The sequence below is a fragment of the Nyctereutes procyonoides genome, unplaced genomic scaffold, assembly GCF_905146905.1.
Source record: "Nyctereutes procyonoides isolate TBG_1078 unplaced genomic scaffold, NYPRO_anot_genome, whole genome shotgun sequence".
Classification (NCBI taxonomy): domain Eukaryota; kingdom Metazoa; phylum Chordata; class Mammalia; order Carnivora; family Canidae; genus Nyctereutes; species Nyctereutes procyonoides.
This window is the reverse complement of record NW_026575049.1, coordinates 23,519,341-23,534,935: the sequence shown is the minus strand read 5'-3', so window position 1 is coordinate 23,534,935 and position 15,595 is coordinate 23,519,341. Positions and strand designations below refer to the sequence as shown.

Sequence of the window (15,595 nt, the reverse complement as noted above, 5' to 3'; positions counted from 1 at the left end):
ACACCAGTGCAGGGAATGTGCTCAGCTGCAGAGACCCACACTGTCATGGGAGCAGCTTCTTGAGAAGCTCCAGAAGACAGAGGGACATGTGTGAGGTCTGACACAACCGTAGCTAGGGTGGGGCTAGAGGCCAGCATGGACTCCCAGCTGCCCAAGGAGACGGGTGCTGTTGTCATCCCCACTTTACACATGGGAACAAATGACTGGCTCAGCGTCCCACAGCTGTTAAGCGGTGAGGCCAGATGTGCAGCCTGTACTCTAGCAGTCTCCAGGGGCAGGGGAAGCCTCTCGGCCCTCGTGCCAGGTGTCCTCCCCGGAAGGCAGCAGTCATAGCCCTTCCAAGCCTTTCCTGGCTCCTGCTTTACCACAGGTGGGGAGAATCCCTTCCCTCAGAGGAGGGGGTGGCAGGACTTAGTGAGGGGGGGAGCACAGATGGACTGTGGCTGGAAGAGGCCCAAGAGACCCAGTCCTCACATTTTGCAGGTAAAGATACTGGAAGGCTCACACTCATGAAATCAGGAAAAGAGGAAAGCTAATCCTGAACCAAAAGGAGTTGAATTTACTGTCTGAACCGAGGAAAAGTCCCCTGTGGGAAGGGTAAGAAGAGCTACACATAGCCCCATCTCTCCCCGTCCCAGGCCTGAGGCCTGCCAGCCTGGTGTGCGCTAGGCTGGTGTGGCCATCCTGCGGAGCAGGTGGGGAGCTGCGCAGCTCCCGGGGCTCATCAGCAACTAGAGAATGCCAATGGTCAACAGGCGACCATCATGGTTCCTAACAAGCGAGAACACGATTGCACCTTCACTGAACTCCAAAAAGCCCTGCAGTGGTGCCCTTGGGACTCTCCACATTGACCTCGGTTCCAGAGTAGCCATGCTTAAAGGCTGCCTCCTAAGCAGGGCAAAGGCCATCACCAGTTGGAGCGAGAAAGCATACATCTCAACTCTGTGGGCCCAGCCCCTGCCGGACCAAAGGGGTCCTGGGCACAGCCTCCTCTTACCTCAAACTGTGGCCAGTTCATGGACATGCCTGGCCCGTGGTTGGCTCTGAACCACCTCAGGTCCTCCACTGCGTCAGCAGCTTTAATGCTCTGCTCCAGGTCACGGTAAATGTTCTTGTAGCTAAATCAGAGAGAGGAAATGCATGACTCTCTTGGAAGGTAGGGATGGCCCCCATTCACCCTGCCCCAGAGCCTGGCCACAGCGGGGGCGTGGGCTCTGGCCACACAGAGTTGGCTTTGTAGCTTGGACCAGGATGCTCTGCCCTGGCTTGGCTGAATGATTATCTGGCCTCAGTGTGCAGAGCAGACGAAACACCACCATGGGCTGCAAGCCACAGCTTTGGCTTCCCACAAATTGGGTTGAAATCAAACCAGGTGGCAGGGCAGCACTCTATGTCAGATAATGCAGCAGGTGCCAGCACCTTGGCCACATGGGCACTGACCTCTGTGGCTCCACTTAAACAGGTCCAGAATCAGGAAAGTTCCCCCTCATCCCTTCAAAAAAAAGCTGGAAGGTGCAAAAGCTGTAAGTGAAGACTGCCCAGTGCTGTGGCCGCAGAACTCACCCTCTACCTGGAGCAGCAGCTCACACCAGCTCAACATCCTAGGAAGTGGATTATGAAGGACAGGACCTAGTGTTTCCCCTTATCACCTACATGGCAGGCAAGTCCTTTCCCTCTCTGGGTCTCAGTTTCCTCTGTTGAGTGGGCACAGTGCCATCTGGTCTAAGTTGAAGTGTGTCCTCCACACAAGATATGTTGAAGTCCTGACCCCGAGTATCTTAGAATGTGATTTTATTTGGAGATAGGGTTTTTACAGAAATAATTAAGTTAAAATGAGATCATTAGGGTGGGCCCTAATTGCTGGGAGAAATGTAGACACGCAGACACACACAGAGGAAAGGGTACATGAAGACACAGAGAGAAGATGGCCACGTGGCAGGGGTGATGTGTCTATAAGCCAAGGATTGGCAGCAGACAGAATGACAATTGGAACGATCTTCCCCCCTGGAGCCTCAGAGGGAGCACGGCCCTGCCAACATCTTGATTTTGTACTTCCCACCCCCAAACTGTGAGACAATACATTTCTGCTGTCGTAAGCCAGGGGTTTGGTATTTTGTTATGGTAGCCCTAGGACACTACTCTGCCATCTACTCCCCAGGCTGGCTTCGAGGACTCAGTGAGGCCAGGCATGCCAGCCAAGGACAAGCGTGCACATAATGGGCACAGCTGCCCTACCCCAGCCAGCAGTGCAGCCCCAGGCAAGTCAATCCACCAAAATTGGCCTCAGCTTCCCCCCTGGTAAATGGGGAATAATGCCACCCACTTTACAGACTGTCCTAAGCATTAAATACTGGCAGAGTGGCGATACAATAACTGTTCCCTTCCATTGAATTATACAGGAGACAAAGGGAATGCAATTTCTTAACAACAAGTCTTAGCTTGTGAGTCATTTCTACACAGCTCTGCAATAAGGATGACTGAAGTCCACATCCATGGTTAGCTCAGACCTCTGCCCCAATGGAGGCATCGTGGGAAAAAAGAGAAGGCGACTGCAGAAAGAACATCACAGCCTCCATGTCAGGATCCAGAGCTGAGCCTCCGAGGGCCTGTGCTGCCCAAGAGGCCCCCAAGAAGTCAAGGCTGAGTGGGCAGCCAGCCACGTGAACGGAAGGGCCTCCGTAAGATGGTCCTGAGGGAAGGGCACCAGCCTGGGAAACACAGAGAAATGCTCCTGGCTGGATTCCAAATATGCCAACTGTGGCTGATCCAGGCTGCAGCCCTCCCTTCCTACCTGGACCTCGAGTGTCGTACTTAGAGCTGGTGGCTCAGGGCTCACCTTAATGCACAGCCTGAGGCTGCCCAGCTCAGGCCAGCAATGAGCTGGCCCAGGCTGATGGGATGCCCAGCATAGGCCAACTGTGCACCTGCACATGGGCTCAGCACAAGGTTCCTCCCTGGGCAGGAGGACTTAACCAGGGAGATTTTTTTTTTTTTTTAAAGATTTACTGGGGGCAGGGGTAGTATCCCAAGTAGACTCCCCACTGGGCATGACACCCGACACAGGGCTCAATCCCACAATCCTGAGATCATGACCTGAGCTGAAATCAGGAGTCAGACACTTGACTGACAGAGCCACCCAGGTACCCCCAGGGAGAAGCTCTTCTGACAAACACTGCCATCCTAAGTCTGGAGAGTAGTGACTGAGCTTTATTCAAAAGCAATTTCCCACTGGCCTCCTGGTGATGTGCTCTTTCTCTAAATGGAAACTTGGGATTCCTGGGTGGCACAGCGGTTTGGCGCCTGTCTTTGGCCCAGGGCGCGATCCTGGAGACCCGGGATCGAATCCCACGTCGGGCTCCCAGCGCATGGAGCCTGCCTCTCCTTCTGCCTATGTCTCTGCCTCTCTCTCTCTGTGTGACTATCATAAATAAATAAAAAAAAAAAAAAAAAAAAAAAAAGGAAACTTACCTGGCCACATTTGACAAGTCTAGGTGCTTTTGAACCTCCAGCAGAACTTCCCGGAAGAAGCGCAGACGCTTTTCCTCAAACTGCTGGCACTGCTCAAACACCTGCTCCATGTTCTCCATGTACTGTGGCGTGCTCTGATCAAGCTCCTTCAGGGACTTCTCATATTTCTCTTTGGTCTACAAGACAATCCAGGCACCACAGGGCAGAGGTTCATTTCCATTCACCTTGGTTCCCTCTGATGGAGAGAAGGTGAGCCAGGCTCTGCACCACCCTGCTCCTCACCTGCCTTCGTCCCCTTCTGAATCATCAGCATCTAGGCCTACTTATAAGGTGACTATATTAAGGCAGACGTTTTGAGTGACTTTATGAGGAGTAAGCGGGGTGAGGAGCTGTGACCCAGCATCCAAGGATCTCCTTCCCTGGCACCCCTCAGATTCCAGCCTAGAAGACTCACACTCTACCTCTGCTCCTGAAGGGCGTTCCCACCCAATCTGGGCTGGAACAATATTCCCACCCCACACAGCCAGGCCCTCCAGGCTCTTCTCTAATGCCATCTCCACCACTAAGGCCATCGCTGGGGAAAGCTTCTCAGGCCACCTCAGACTCCAAAGCATAAGCTCTGGAGTCTGACAGACTACTTTCAGTCAAGTTCAAGTCTCAGACCCTCCACTTCCAAACTGCCAACCATACTCCTGGCATCTGCCGGGCCTCTCAGCTAGCAGCAGGCCCAAACAGGTCAATGCTGGGGAGGGGACAGTCCCTCTGGAACCCAGGGTGCATGGTTGGGCACCACTGCCACACTGACCCCTGCCCACAGCATCCACCCATGTCCTCTCTCCTCAGGGAAGGGCTGTGCCAGGACCCTCTTGAGCCTCGGACCTTCCCCACAGCAGTGGTGACTCAGCGGATACCTCAGGGCAAGAGCACGGGGTATGAGTGCCAGACAGGCCTGGGGGCGAGTCCTGGTACCGCACAGAGTTTCTTACAGCCTCACTTCGCCTCGCAGAAAACGAGGTAGAGGCAAACCTCATTTCATGTCACCCCACAGTACTTCATGTTTTAGAGACCGAGGGTCTGTGGCAGCTCTGCGTGGAGCAAGTCTATTGGTACCATTGCTCCCACAGCACTTGCTCGCTCTGTTGTCTCTGCTCACGTTTTGGTAATTCTCACAATATTTCAAGTTTTCATTATTATCATTATTGCATTTGTCATGGTGATCTGTGATTAATGATTATGATTCGCTGAAACCTCAGATGATGGTTAGCATTTTTAGTAATAAAGTATTTTTAAATTAAGGTGTGTATACTGTTTTTAGACATAATGCTATTGCACATGTAATAAATGACACTATTTTGTAAACATAGCTTTTATGTGCGCTGAGATACCAAAAAATTCATTTGACTCACTTTATTGCAGTGGTCTGGAACTGAACCCACAATGCCTACACTTCCACTTCATGGCATTCTGATATTTTAAACGAGGTGACACAGAATGAGCACCAAGCTGCATGAAGTAGGCATTCAAAAAAGTCCCCGTCCCCGTGTCCCCCAGGCCTGTCACATCCCCATACAGCCATTCATTCCAAGACTGTCCTCAACGAGGGGTCTGAGCAGAAAGGAAATATGGAAGGCCATCTAGTCTCCTGGGGCAAAATGAGGCACAGCAGGACTGCAGCCTTTCCACTGTGGAGACCCTGAGAAATGGGGGTGATCACAGACAGACAGGCTGGCTAGCTCCCCAGGAACTTTGCTTTTCTGTCCCTGACCATGGTGCCAGCTTCTGAGGAAGGGCTGAGCCTCCCTGAACCATTACAGGCTGCCCTGCCCCTGCCTTCTGGATCAAGGCCATGTCTCAGGACCCCAGCCCCTGCAGCCTCTGGAGCAGCTCTGCCCCTACTCCACCCCAAATCTACTCACCATCTACGCTGCTTTTCTCCTGGACACCCTTCTGTGACTCAAGCCCTGGAAAACTCCCCTTTATGGTCCAGAGACCCCTCTTCTCCAAGACTTCCCTTACAGGCCCAACCCACTCCCTAAAGTCTCCCTTCCCGGCACCCCCTCATATTCTGTTCCTTGTTCTACTTCTGAGCCTCCTGGCTGGGCTTGGGTCCTCTGTGACCCCAAGAAAAGGTCATCCCTTCCAGAACGTGGACATTCCCAGGAGGAACAGAGCACCACCAAATGCTCTGACTACTCATTATCATCATCATCATCTGCCCTGTTCCTAGACGTGTGAGGCTCTGAGTGGGATCACTAGGTCAGAGGCCTTAAGACATGCAGCTGTGGTTTAAATACACAGGGCCTGGTGGTACCACCAGAGCAGCACAGAGAAACCACTTCTCTGGGGTACTCCAACAACACACAGGAGCCTCCCTGGGGCCTCCCTGTGCTTACAAACAGCCCTGCCCCAGCAAAGCCAGATACAGAGCAGGGTCATCACTATCGGGGAATTCCTAGCACAGAGCACAAAGAAAGTTCCTAGGAAACACCCATGGAGTGAAACAAAGGCAGCCTTCGCTCTCCTGTGGACTGGGACACTTAGCACTGAACATGAGAAAGTGCCTTCTGACAGGTACTGCAGGACGCAGTCATGGCCTGACCAATGAGAAAAACAGACGGGCCTACGTAACCAGTCAGTGCTGGTTTTTAGAACTTGTTTCAAGAAGGAGAGTGGGAGGGTGAAGTCACCCTCCTTTCCAGGCCAGCTCTAAGCCTACAAGGTCCATCATGCCCCATGGTCACTGGCTGGACCACAGAGCCAGGAGGGAAGCTTCTATAAAGTGGCCCAGCCATCCTGACAGGTGCCTTATGTCTGACTTCGGACCCTGGACCAATTTGGTAGATTCCATTGTGAATGGCAATGAAACATGAAAGGTACGTGTGTCTATGTCCCTCACCCCCACCCCAACCCTCCATCCACACCCAGGAACAGAGAAGCCTCGTCCCTCCTCCAGGCACCGTTCTGGACACGTGGCAACAGCAACCCCGAGCATCGTCCCAGCCTTATTTTCCTTGAGCCTGGGTGCCCACCCCATTCAGCGAGTAGCCCCAGACTCCTCACCTGATCTCGCAGTGGAGGCAGCCTCCTGGCAACCCCACACTCCTGGACTGGACCCAGTTCCAGAACCAGGTGTGGGCAGTCGGGGCCACTCCCCAAGGGACTCAGGTGCTTGCTCTGAGTGATGAACTCTTCTGTAGACAGTCCCCACAACCACCCTCCCCTGTATGCCAGTGACAGCAGTGAGGAGCAGGGAGAGAGGGTCGGGCCTTCCCTCACTCACACTACCAGGTGGCACAAGACTAAGCCTCCCTGAACTGTTTCCTCGGTCACACAACAGAGATGCCACCACCTAAATTCCCTGGGTTCGGTGGTGTCCATCCAGGCTGAAAGGGTGGTGGGTTTAACACAGCAGCAGCAGCTCAGGGCTCTCCCGTTTCCCCTTCTGGGGGAAGAACAACATCTTGCTCCCGGGACACAGCCCTTCTCAACCTGGCTCAACCCGCAGCCTCCACCCACACCTCTCTGGGCCTCTCTGCCCAAACGCACGCTGGCATCTCTCCTACCTCAGCACTGCGGCAAGGAGGACTCCAGACAGCTCAGCCCCCAGCCCTGCACCCCTCTCCACCCAGCAGAGGTGGTGGCCTAGGCCTTGCTCACGTCAGTTTTCATTTCCTGGGAACTTTTAAATTATATGAATCTGTCTAGTGTTTGTATCCTGTGACTCAGGCTTTCCAGGTAGAATCACTACCTGCGTCCATAGAGGCCCCCCTCTGTCCCCCTAGTTTATACCATCCTCCCACTTGGTCTCTCCAATCCACGGCAGCAGGGCCCCCCTCACCCCCCCCCCCACTGCACAGAAAGGCAGAAGGGCACCCAGGATGCTGCACGCAGGGCCTGTTCACGGACTCTTGGCTGAGCACCCGCAGCCCCCACCCACACCTCTCTGGGCCTTCATTGCCGGGGCTGCGGGGAAACCTGCCCGCTCCCCCGACCTCTCCAAGCTCCCCGTGGACACAGTGTGCTGGGCGTCCCAGGCACTCCACCTTCATGGGACTCCCTCCACTCACCACCAGAGCAACCCTTCTAAGCTGTGGTCCTCCTCCACACCTCTGCCCTCCCTGAGCTCTGGAACCTTCTTTCAGTGGCTCCCTGTTAGTGTCCTGAAGCTCCTTACTTCACTCGCCTTGCAAGACCACTTGGTCATCATAACCCTCCGGGCCAGCTCTTGCATCAGGCTCCTGCCGCTGACATCCACACCTCCATGTCCTGCACAAGCTGGTCCCTCCCACTTCTCTCACAGCAGCCCCGGCCACCCCACCACCTTTCCCTGAGCGGAAGAATCGGCCGTTGCCCTGCTTGCCCAGCACTCAGTTCTGCCCTCCATCCTGAAGTGGGCAAGGGGGCTGTGGGAAGGTAAGGCGCTCACGTGGGAGCCTCCTGAGGGCAGGAATAGGTCTTACTGCTGTGCCATCTCTCCACCCCTCCAATCAAGTGGCAACAAAGCTAACTGCGGGCCAGAGAGGTGTCTGGCGAGGCTCGTGCATTCACCATGGAAAAAGATGTGCCACATTTACCTTAAGAACGTCTTGCTTGCATTTTTCTACTTTGTCTTGCAACTTCTTGAGCTGCTCAGGGTTGAGGGATGGGTCTGCTTTGCTATTGGTTTCTCGTGATGTGGCCAACTTCTCCTCTTTGCATGCTGCATGGTAGGCCTTCTTTGCTGCCTCTACCTGCATGGAGAATGAGCTCCTGAGTGTTACGTGTCTGCAAGTTCGAGATCCTAACTAGAGATTTCACAGACTCTGCCTGCAACACCCCGAGGAAGGGGAGGAACAGGTACAAGCTGTGCCTGTCGTATAATTACAACTAGGTACAAGGGAGGAGTATGCTCAACAGATACTGACAGGGTGCCTGCTTTGGGTCAGGTGCCATTCTGGGCACCAGGGTACAGCACCAAAGACCCTGGCTTTCAGGGACCTCTCCATCGAGCTAGGGAGGCAACCACAAGAGCTAGCTGAAGAACAGAGTGAACAAGAGGGTGATGAGTGCCAAGAAGGAGAGGGAAGCAGGGATGAGAGGTGGGGCGCCATGCTGAGGCAGCTGGAGAGAGCCAGCCAAGATGACATGGAGCAAGAATGTGCAGGAGGTGTGGCTGTCTGTGGGAAGAGCATGCCAGGCAGCTGGAACGGCAAATACAAAGGACGTTCCAAAGTTCCGGAGCTAATAGGAGGGGGTAATGTTGGGAGGCAGAGTCACAGGCCACTTGTTCCACGGCTACCTCACACAGCTAGAACATGTACACACATACAAGTGCATACACACACAGCTGTGTCTTTATTTAACAGATCCTTCTTTCCTTGAGCCAAAGTCAAAGTTCAATCTAGAGAGGAAAGAGGAGTTTTGTAACCATGGCCTCATGGTTGTCATTACACAAGGCCATGGACAAGAAGCAAGATAAAGGAGATGTGGCAAGAGCCAAGAAACAGAAGAAAGAAGGAAAGCCTGTTGTTACAACCTAAAGACAGAGGTCTGTTCCAGGTGATTCTCAGGAGGAGGGAGGTGGTACTCCTGAGAAAACCCAGCAGGCAGAGACAGAAGGAAGCAGGAACTCCGCCCAAGAACAGGGCTGGCGGAGCTTTGGCAGTGGGGGACAGGACGGGGGAAGGGGGCCCCTTTTGTGCTGAGGGTGGGGGTGCCTGTAGAAGAGCCTCTAGCTAGCAAAAGCCGGGAAAGACTCAGCAGCTTCAGCTGCTACTTTTAGAAAAACCAGTATCAGTATCATTTGCAAATTTCAGAGGAAACATATACAAAATAAAGAAAAATTTTAAATCAATCATTTCTACCAGCCCAAAGGGATTTTTGGTGTCTTGGAATTGGTCACTGTTAGCCAGCAGGGGGCTTCTGGTCCAGGGGGGACCCCCATCCCTGCCCCTGTTAGATCCTGGGCCCAAAGCATCAGGGCAGGACTAGCCAAGAAGCACAGGGTCAGGCCAGGCAGGGAGCAGCCTGCAGGATGGAGGCACCTCTTTCAGCTTCTTGGCCCAGGGCTTCTGTGCCTTCCGAAAGCCGTCCTCGGCTTCTTTGGTCTCCTTGAAGCCTCCCATCATCTGCTTGTGAAAGGCTTCCTTCTGCCAGTTCTTGATCTTCTCGAAGTCCTCGTTCATCAGCGAGGCTTTCACCTCTAGGTGCAGCTCGCTCACCCTCTCCGCCTCGGACATGAGAGCCGTCCAGGCCTTCTCCAACGTCCCATACTGGGGCCCTGGCACAGGAGAGAAGCTGCTGGTTATGGGGCACCGGGGCCCCCAGACAGGCCCTGTGTGGGGACTCTGTCCATTAACCTCTTGGTTGTGAGGACAGAATTCCAGAGGACAGCCTGGCTGGGCAGGGGTGGGGTAGGGTGGAGGGTTCTTTTCGGTTCTTTCAGTTTTCTCTCAGTGTCTGTTCCTTTTTCAGCTTGGGATGAATAAAGAATAAGGAACCGAAGCTGGATCTACTCAACCATTCTTCTGTTAGGGAAACTGGGGGATTATACATACACATTTTTTCTAAAGTCACTAAACTTTTTAAAAACATGAATTTCTGCCTCTTGGAAGTTTTAATTTGCTTAAGGCTGGCTGGAGAAGGAGTCACCTCTGCAGGACTGACTTCTCTCCCCAGCAGCTCAGAGCCCACCCTCTCCCTTCCCTGCGGTCAGCACTGCTCTTTTCAATCCCAGGACAGGAGCGGAGCCTGGAGCCTGGCTTGGAGCAAGAACTCGAGAGCTGCCCCATCAAGCAGAGAACTGTCTCCACAGCAGAATGGAAGGTCTGTCTTGGGGAGAGGAAGGGGAGTTGGAGGCAGGAACCTGTTCTGGCCACATGGAAATCTCTAGATAGTGGTCACCCCGCACACTGTGCTTAGGAAGGGAGCTCGTCATTTGGCCTGTCATCTTGTTGAGGGTGTGGGGCGGCGTGGGGTCAGGTGAGAGAGAAGGAGGCTATGACAGAATCTGAGGATGAAGATGGGAAGAGCCAGGCCCTGACCTCAAGGCTCTCCCAGGGGACAGTCACTGTTCAAGCTGGGTAATGACATGAAGGAACCACGAACCGTGGAAGGCGAGCCTTCCTGAACTTCTAATCCTTTGTGTCTACAAAACAAGCAGCTCCCTCTCCTGCTGGGTCTGCGACACAGGGGCAGAGTCCACAGGTGAGGGGGACAAGGGGGCTTTGTGAACCTCAGGTTCTGAACAAACACAAGGGACAGTGCTAACAGCTGGGCCCTAGGAGTTAGAAATAAAACAATAACAGTTATGGTTCACAGGAGCTGCCCCTTCCCTGGCTACTCCGTACCCGGGCATGGCCGCCTCACTCCTGGACACCTACTCCACCAAGGCACTGTGCTAAGCCCCACAGACGACTTGCTTCAACAGGGGAAAGATGAGCAGCTAGTCCAGACCCAGCAGCAGCTGCCTGAGGCCCCGCCCGTCCAGGACTGCAGGGCCAGTGGCCTGGCTTCCCCATCCTCTGAGGTCAGTCATCATGGTAGAAGGGCCTGGCCCATAGCACACCCTGAGAAAGTCCCACTACTCAGCTTCTGTCCCAGGAAACCCTGTAATCCATCAAGCTGCCCCTCTACTGCTGGGAAGTGCATTCTGAGCACAATCCATAGCCAGAGCAGCGTTCTGTTACTAAGCTCCAGAAACTTCTGTGTGTTTTGCTCGGGAGGGAGTGGGGGGCAAAACATGTACAACACCTCTACTAATTCCCGTTAACATTCAAAATCAGGGGCAGACCCAGTGGTGTAGCAGTTTAGCGCCGCCTGCAGCCCAGGGCGTGATCCTGGAGACCCTGGATCGAGTCCCATGTCAGGCTCTCTGCATGGTGCCTGCTTCTCCCTCTGTCTCTGCCCCCCGCCCCCCCCCTCTCTCTCTACGTCTCTATGAATAAAAAAAAAAAAAGAAAGAAAAAAAAACATTCAAAATCAGAAAGGCTGCCAGATGTCACCATCTAGTCTCACCTGATGCACTACACAGCCAAACTTACAGATCAACAACTCTCCATGTTGGAACCCACAGTGTGGAGCAGCAAGGCCTCTGATGTGATAGCAGCGCTACTCAAATCTGAGCCCTGAAGGAACCCTTCTGAGTTAAACTGGCAAGTATAGCATCCCATGGATGACAAGGGCCGCAACGGGGGACTCCAGTGCTGCCTGCAGAGAGGAGCCCCATGTGCCGCAGGGGAGGAAAGCCCACACAGTCTGTGCTGCTGGGTGATGGCATCGTGCCGCTCCCCTGTATGAATCACAGCCCCAAGAACTGAGACACACTGCTGCCCTGTTCTTGTGAGAGCTGCCCAGAGCACCCAGGTCGAGACGCCCTGTGCCGTGGCCTCCCTACCCTTCTCGACGAGCTGCCTCCAGCGCCGCGCCCACTCCGTGAGCTGCTGTGCGTAGGCCTTCTCAATGCGTGCCCGCTCGTGCAGGCAGTTCATAAGGTCGCTGCACAGGCGGTGGCCATCGTCTATCCGCTTCACGGTCCGCTTGTAGTTCCCAACCTAGGAGACAGAACCACACTGTGAGGCTGGACCCCGCTCGGCTGTACAAACAGCCTCCATGCCAGCTGGGCTCCTGGGTGCTCATCCATCCCCCCACACCCCCCGCCCCACTCAGAAGGCATCCTGCATCATTAGATGATAAGCTCCCACTAAGATTCCACTAGCAGGAATATTTTTAAAAACAGTGATTTGAAACTTCTCAATAACTACACGGCTGGTGTCCGTGCTCTGACCTGTGGGTCAGTGAAGGAGATAGACCAGCACAGGAAGGGCTCTGACAGAGGGAAGTGAGGGGCTGAGGGTGCCCAGAAGGGCATCTCATGCAGAGTGAAGGGCCAGGGACGGCTACCCAGAGTAAGTGATGTCTGACTAGAGAGATTTAGGAAAAAAAAGAAAGGAAGAAAAAGAATTCAGTAACTCAAATTAAAATGATGTTATAATTAATATTACAGAATTGGCTAAAGGTCTTTTGTGATCCTCATTATATAAATAGATAGAAATATGTTTGAAGTACCTTCTGCTTTAATGTCTTCCCATGCTGGATTATTTTCACTTATCAATTAGAGCAATAAATACTATTTCCCACTACTGAGCACCACTATGTGCCAGGCACCACAGCAGGTGTCTTACCTCCAAATATTGCCCTGCCTTAACAAGTAGGAATAACTGTCCCCATTTGAACAGGAGAACACCAAGGCTTAGAGAATGACAGTTTCCCTGATCTTGCAGCAGCAGTGGCTGGGCTGCTGCTGAATGCAGTGTTTCAAAAGGCTACAGGTAGGGCAGTCTTGATAGCAAAGCTCAGACTCTTATCTGCTTTGATGAGGGTTATGGTGAGTTTTGACTACTTTCACACCTGAAAAGAGATCAGCTCATCTAAATTATCAAATACAAGAGAATAATTGACAAAATATTAGTGGCTAATTTGGACATTGGAGGACTGGAAGGAAATGTGGCAAAAAAATGATCTGTTATATTACAATCCTTTCTTCCTTGTCTTCAAAAATCTTAATCAACTTTCATCAATCTTATCATTTCTAAATGAATTCAACTGAGCTAAATTCTCCAGGCAAAGGCAGTGGTGGTTAGTGAAGACCTCGCAGAGAGACAGAACACATGGGCCCCCAGGGAGATGGGTAATGGGGGAGAAGGGACTCCGGCCCCTTCAGGAAGGGCTGTCCCGGAGGCCAGAGAGAACCCTGCTTCCATGGGATCAGTAAGGACCCCTGGAAGTGAGGTGGCCTGGGCAGCGTTGTCCAGCAGGCAACGCTGAGGTTCACGAATAGCTCTGGGAGCCCACATCAGTTGTTGTTCTGGCCCAGAGCATGGCCAGGCTGCTGCTACTCACCAAAACACACAGCTTTCAACTTTACCCTTCGGTTGCCCCTTTCTTAGCAAATCAAAAGCAAGCATTTCTTTCTTTCTTTTTAAGATTTTTATTTATTTTTGAGACAGAGAGAGAGAGAAAACATGAGCAGGGGGCAGAGGCAGGGGAGACAGAGAATCTCTCAAGAAGACACCCCACTGAACATAGAACCTGACAACATGGGGCTCAATTGCATGACCCTGAGATCATGACCTGAGCCGAAATCAAGAGTTGGTGGCTTAACCCACTGAGCCACCCAGGCACCTCTAAAAGCAAGCATTTCACAATCAGCTGGAAGTGACACCGCAAGCTCACTTCCCTTAAAATAGGGCTTTGCTGTCATTTTGAAATTTACAGCAGGATGAAAAAAAGTAACCAACAAAACACAACTCTGTTGCTGAGCTGGTGGCAAGAGGAGCTCAGCTCATCACAGCTCGATTTGGACTTGATAGTTGACACGAAACCAGGAGGCAGAGGTGGCTTTCATATCACTGTCAACAACAATATCCACACTGGTAATCAAGATCATAGTATGTTGGCTCTCTGGCAACCTGCCACTTCCCTGCTTTTCAAAACCCTTGTAAAAAGATTTAGGGAAAAGAAAAGGCTACCTCCTAAGAAGACACGCATCAGTTCGACCCATCAGCATGTACCTTGGCTGCCGTTCATATTTAAAGGAGAACTCTTAAAATTTGAGAAGCAGCAAGGAATACAGGCAGGATGTTTCCCGAAGCATGAGTTTAGGTTTAAATGCTGGCACTGCCTGAGAAGAGCCAGAAACGTGGTTCTTCAAGTAGATCTAAGTCTCCAGCATCTGTGGATCGCCAGAAGTCCAGGTCCTGATCCTGGTCAAGGTCCAGATCAGTTGACAGTGGAAATTAAACTGTAAATAACTTGCCCTGGGGGCCTTTTTTTAAACAAAACAAATTCCCAAACCATACTTGCTAAAAATTCTGGTAAGTATGTGCTTTTCTGTGGGGGGTGGGATTTGGAGAGGGGTTGAGTTGGGCTGGAATATCTTTGTAGATGTGGACCATCAAGGGGTTGTTGAAAACTAATTGTATTAAATGTCTTTTGATAAGCCTTCTGCTCACATTTTTGTGAATGTCTGAAGTGTATAGTTTGTATATATTGAGAGTTCTTTTTTTTTAATTTTTATTTATTTATGATAGTCACACACACACACAGAGAGGCAGAGACACAGGCAGAGGGAGAAGCAGGCTCCATGCACCAGGAGCCCGACGTGGGATTCGATCCTGGGTCCCCAGGATTGCGCCCTGGGCCAAAGGCAGGCGCCAAACCGCTGTGCCACCCAGGGATCCCGAGAGTTCTTTAATAACTAAAGCAAATTTAATTTTTTTGTACTAGAAAAGATTTGAACATTTTAGTTCTTGGTTATTCAAATATGTTAATTCAGAATTTTTTTTTTTTCAGAATTAGTTTAATGCCTCAATTAAACTAAGTAATAGCTTTGGACATTTAAAAGAGCTCTAATTTTGCTTGTATGTAAAGGCTTGAGTTTTCCTTGTTCCTCCCACCCACCCTTTAACAGCTGCCTGACAAAGACGTTAAAGCAGCTGTTGTTATTGATAATAAAAGATTATAAAATTGAAAAAAGATAATAAATAAATGCTGGCACTGTGACCACTGCTGAGGCCAAGGGGAGAAGGGAGTGTTTATGACACTCTAGCAATGTCTGCTCTGCCGGCCTTTGCTGGGGGAAAAGGCTCCATGTGGGCATGGAACTGCCAACCTTTTAGTCCTCGCGTAGGGACATATGCTAGGTATCACTCTTTCATCTCCATAAACTGCCCAGTGACAAAGCAGTGTGGCCTTCCTGCTCCCCTGAGCGAGGCACTGAAGATTGTCCTAAGAGCAGAACTATGGACAGCTGTTTCTCTACAGTGAAATATAATGAAACATGAAATATAATCTACAACCGGTAATATTCACCTTTCCCAAGTCTATGCTTAGGTGAGTTCAGATGAACGTGTGCGGTGTATAGCCATCTCCATATCCAAGTACGGAAATTTCCATCTCCCCACCACGTTCCCTGTGCCCTCCCGCAGTCAATCTCTGCCCCACACAGCCCTGGCAAACACGGATTTGATCTGTGTCCCTCATGGGGGCCAAGGGCAGGCCGCCGCAAAACAGGCCACTTTGACATGAAGATTATTCTGAGTCAAAAAGTAATCATACCCCCCAGCAGATTCAGTAATTCATACCTCCC

General features: G+C 51.9%; 1 protein-coding gene across 3 annotated transcripts in view; it reads right to left on the bottom strand.

Annotated features, from left to right (window-relative positions):
* The window catches only part of PACSIN2 (protein kinase C and casein kinase substrate in neurons 2), a 138,312-nt gene that overhangs the window by 9,310 nt on the left and 113,407 nt on the right, over window positions 1-15,595 (bottom strand). For all 3 annotated transcript variants that reach the window (XM_055328639.1, XM_055328638.1, XM_055328640.1), the window contains exons 3-7: window positions 11,843-11,999; window positions 9,492-9,727; window positions 8,043-8,198; window positions 3,469-3,644; window positions 998-1,118 (exon numbers count right to left, since the gene is read on the bottom strand). In XM_055328639.1, coding sequence (XP_055184614.1) covers window positions 998-1,118; window positions 3,469-3,644; window positions 8,043-8,198; window positions 9,492-9,727; window positions 11,843-11,999 — 846 coding nt within the window. The remainder of the gene's footprint in view (window positions 1-997; window positions 1,119-3,468; window positions 3,645-8,042; window positions 8,199-9,491; window positions 9,728-11,842; window positions 12,000-15,595) is intronic.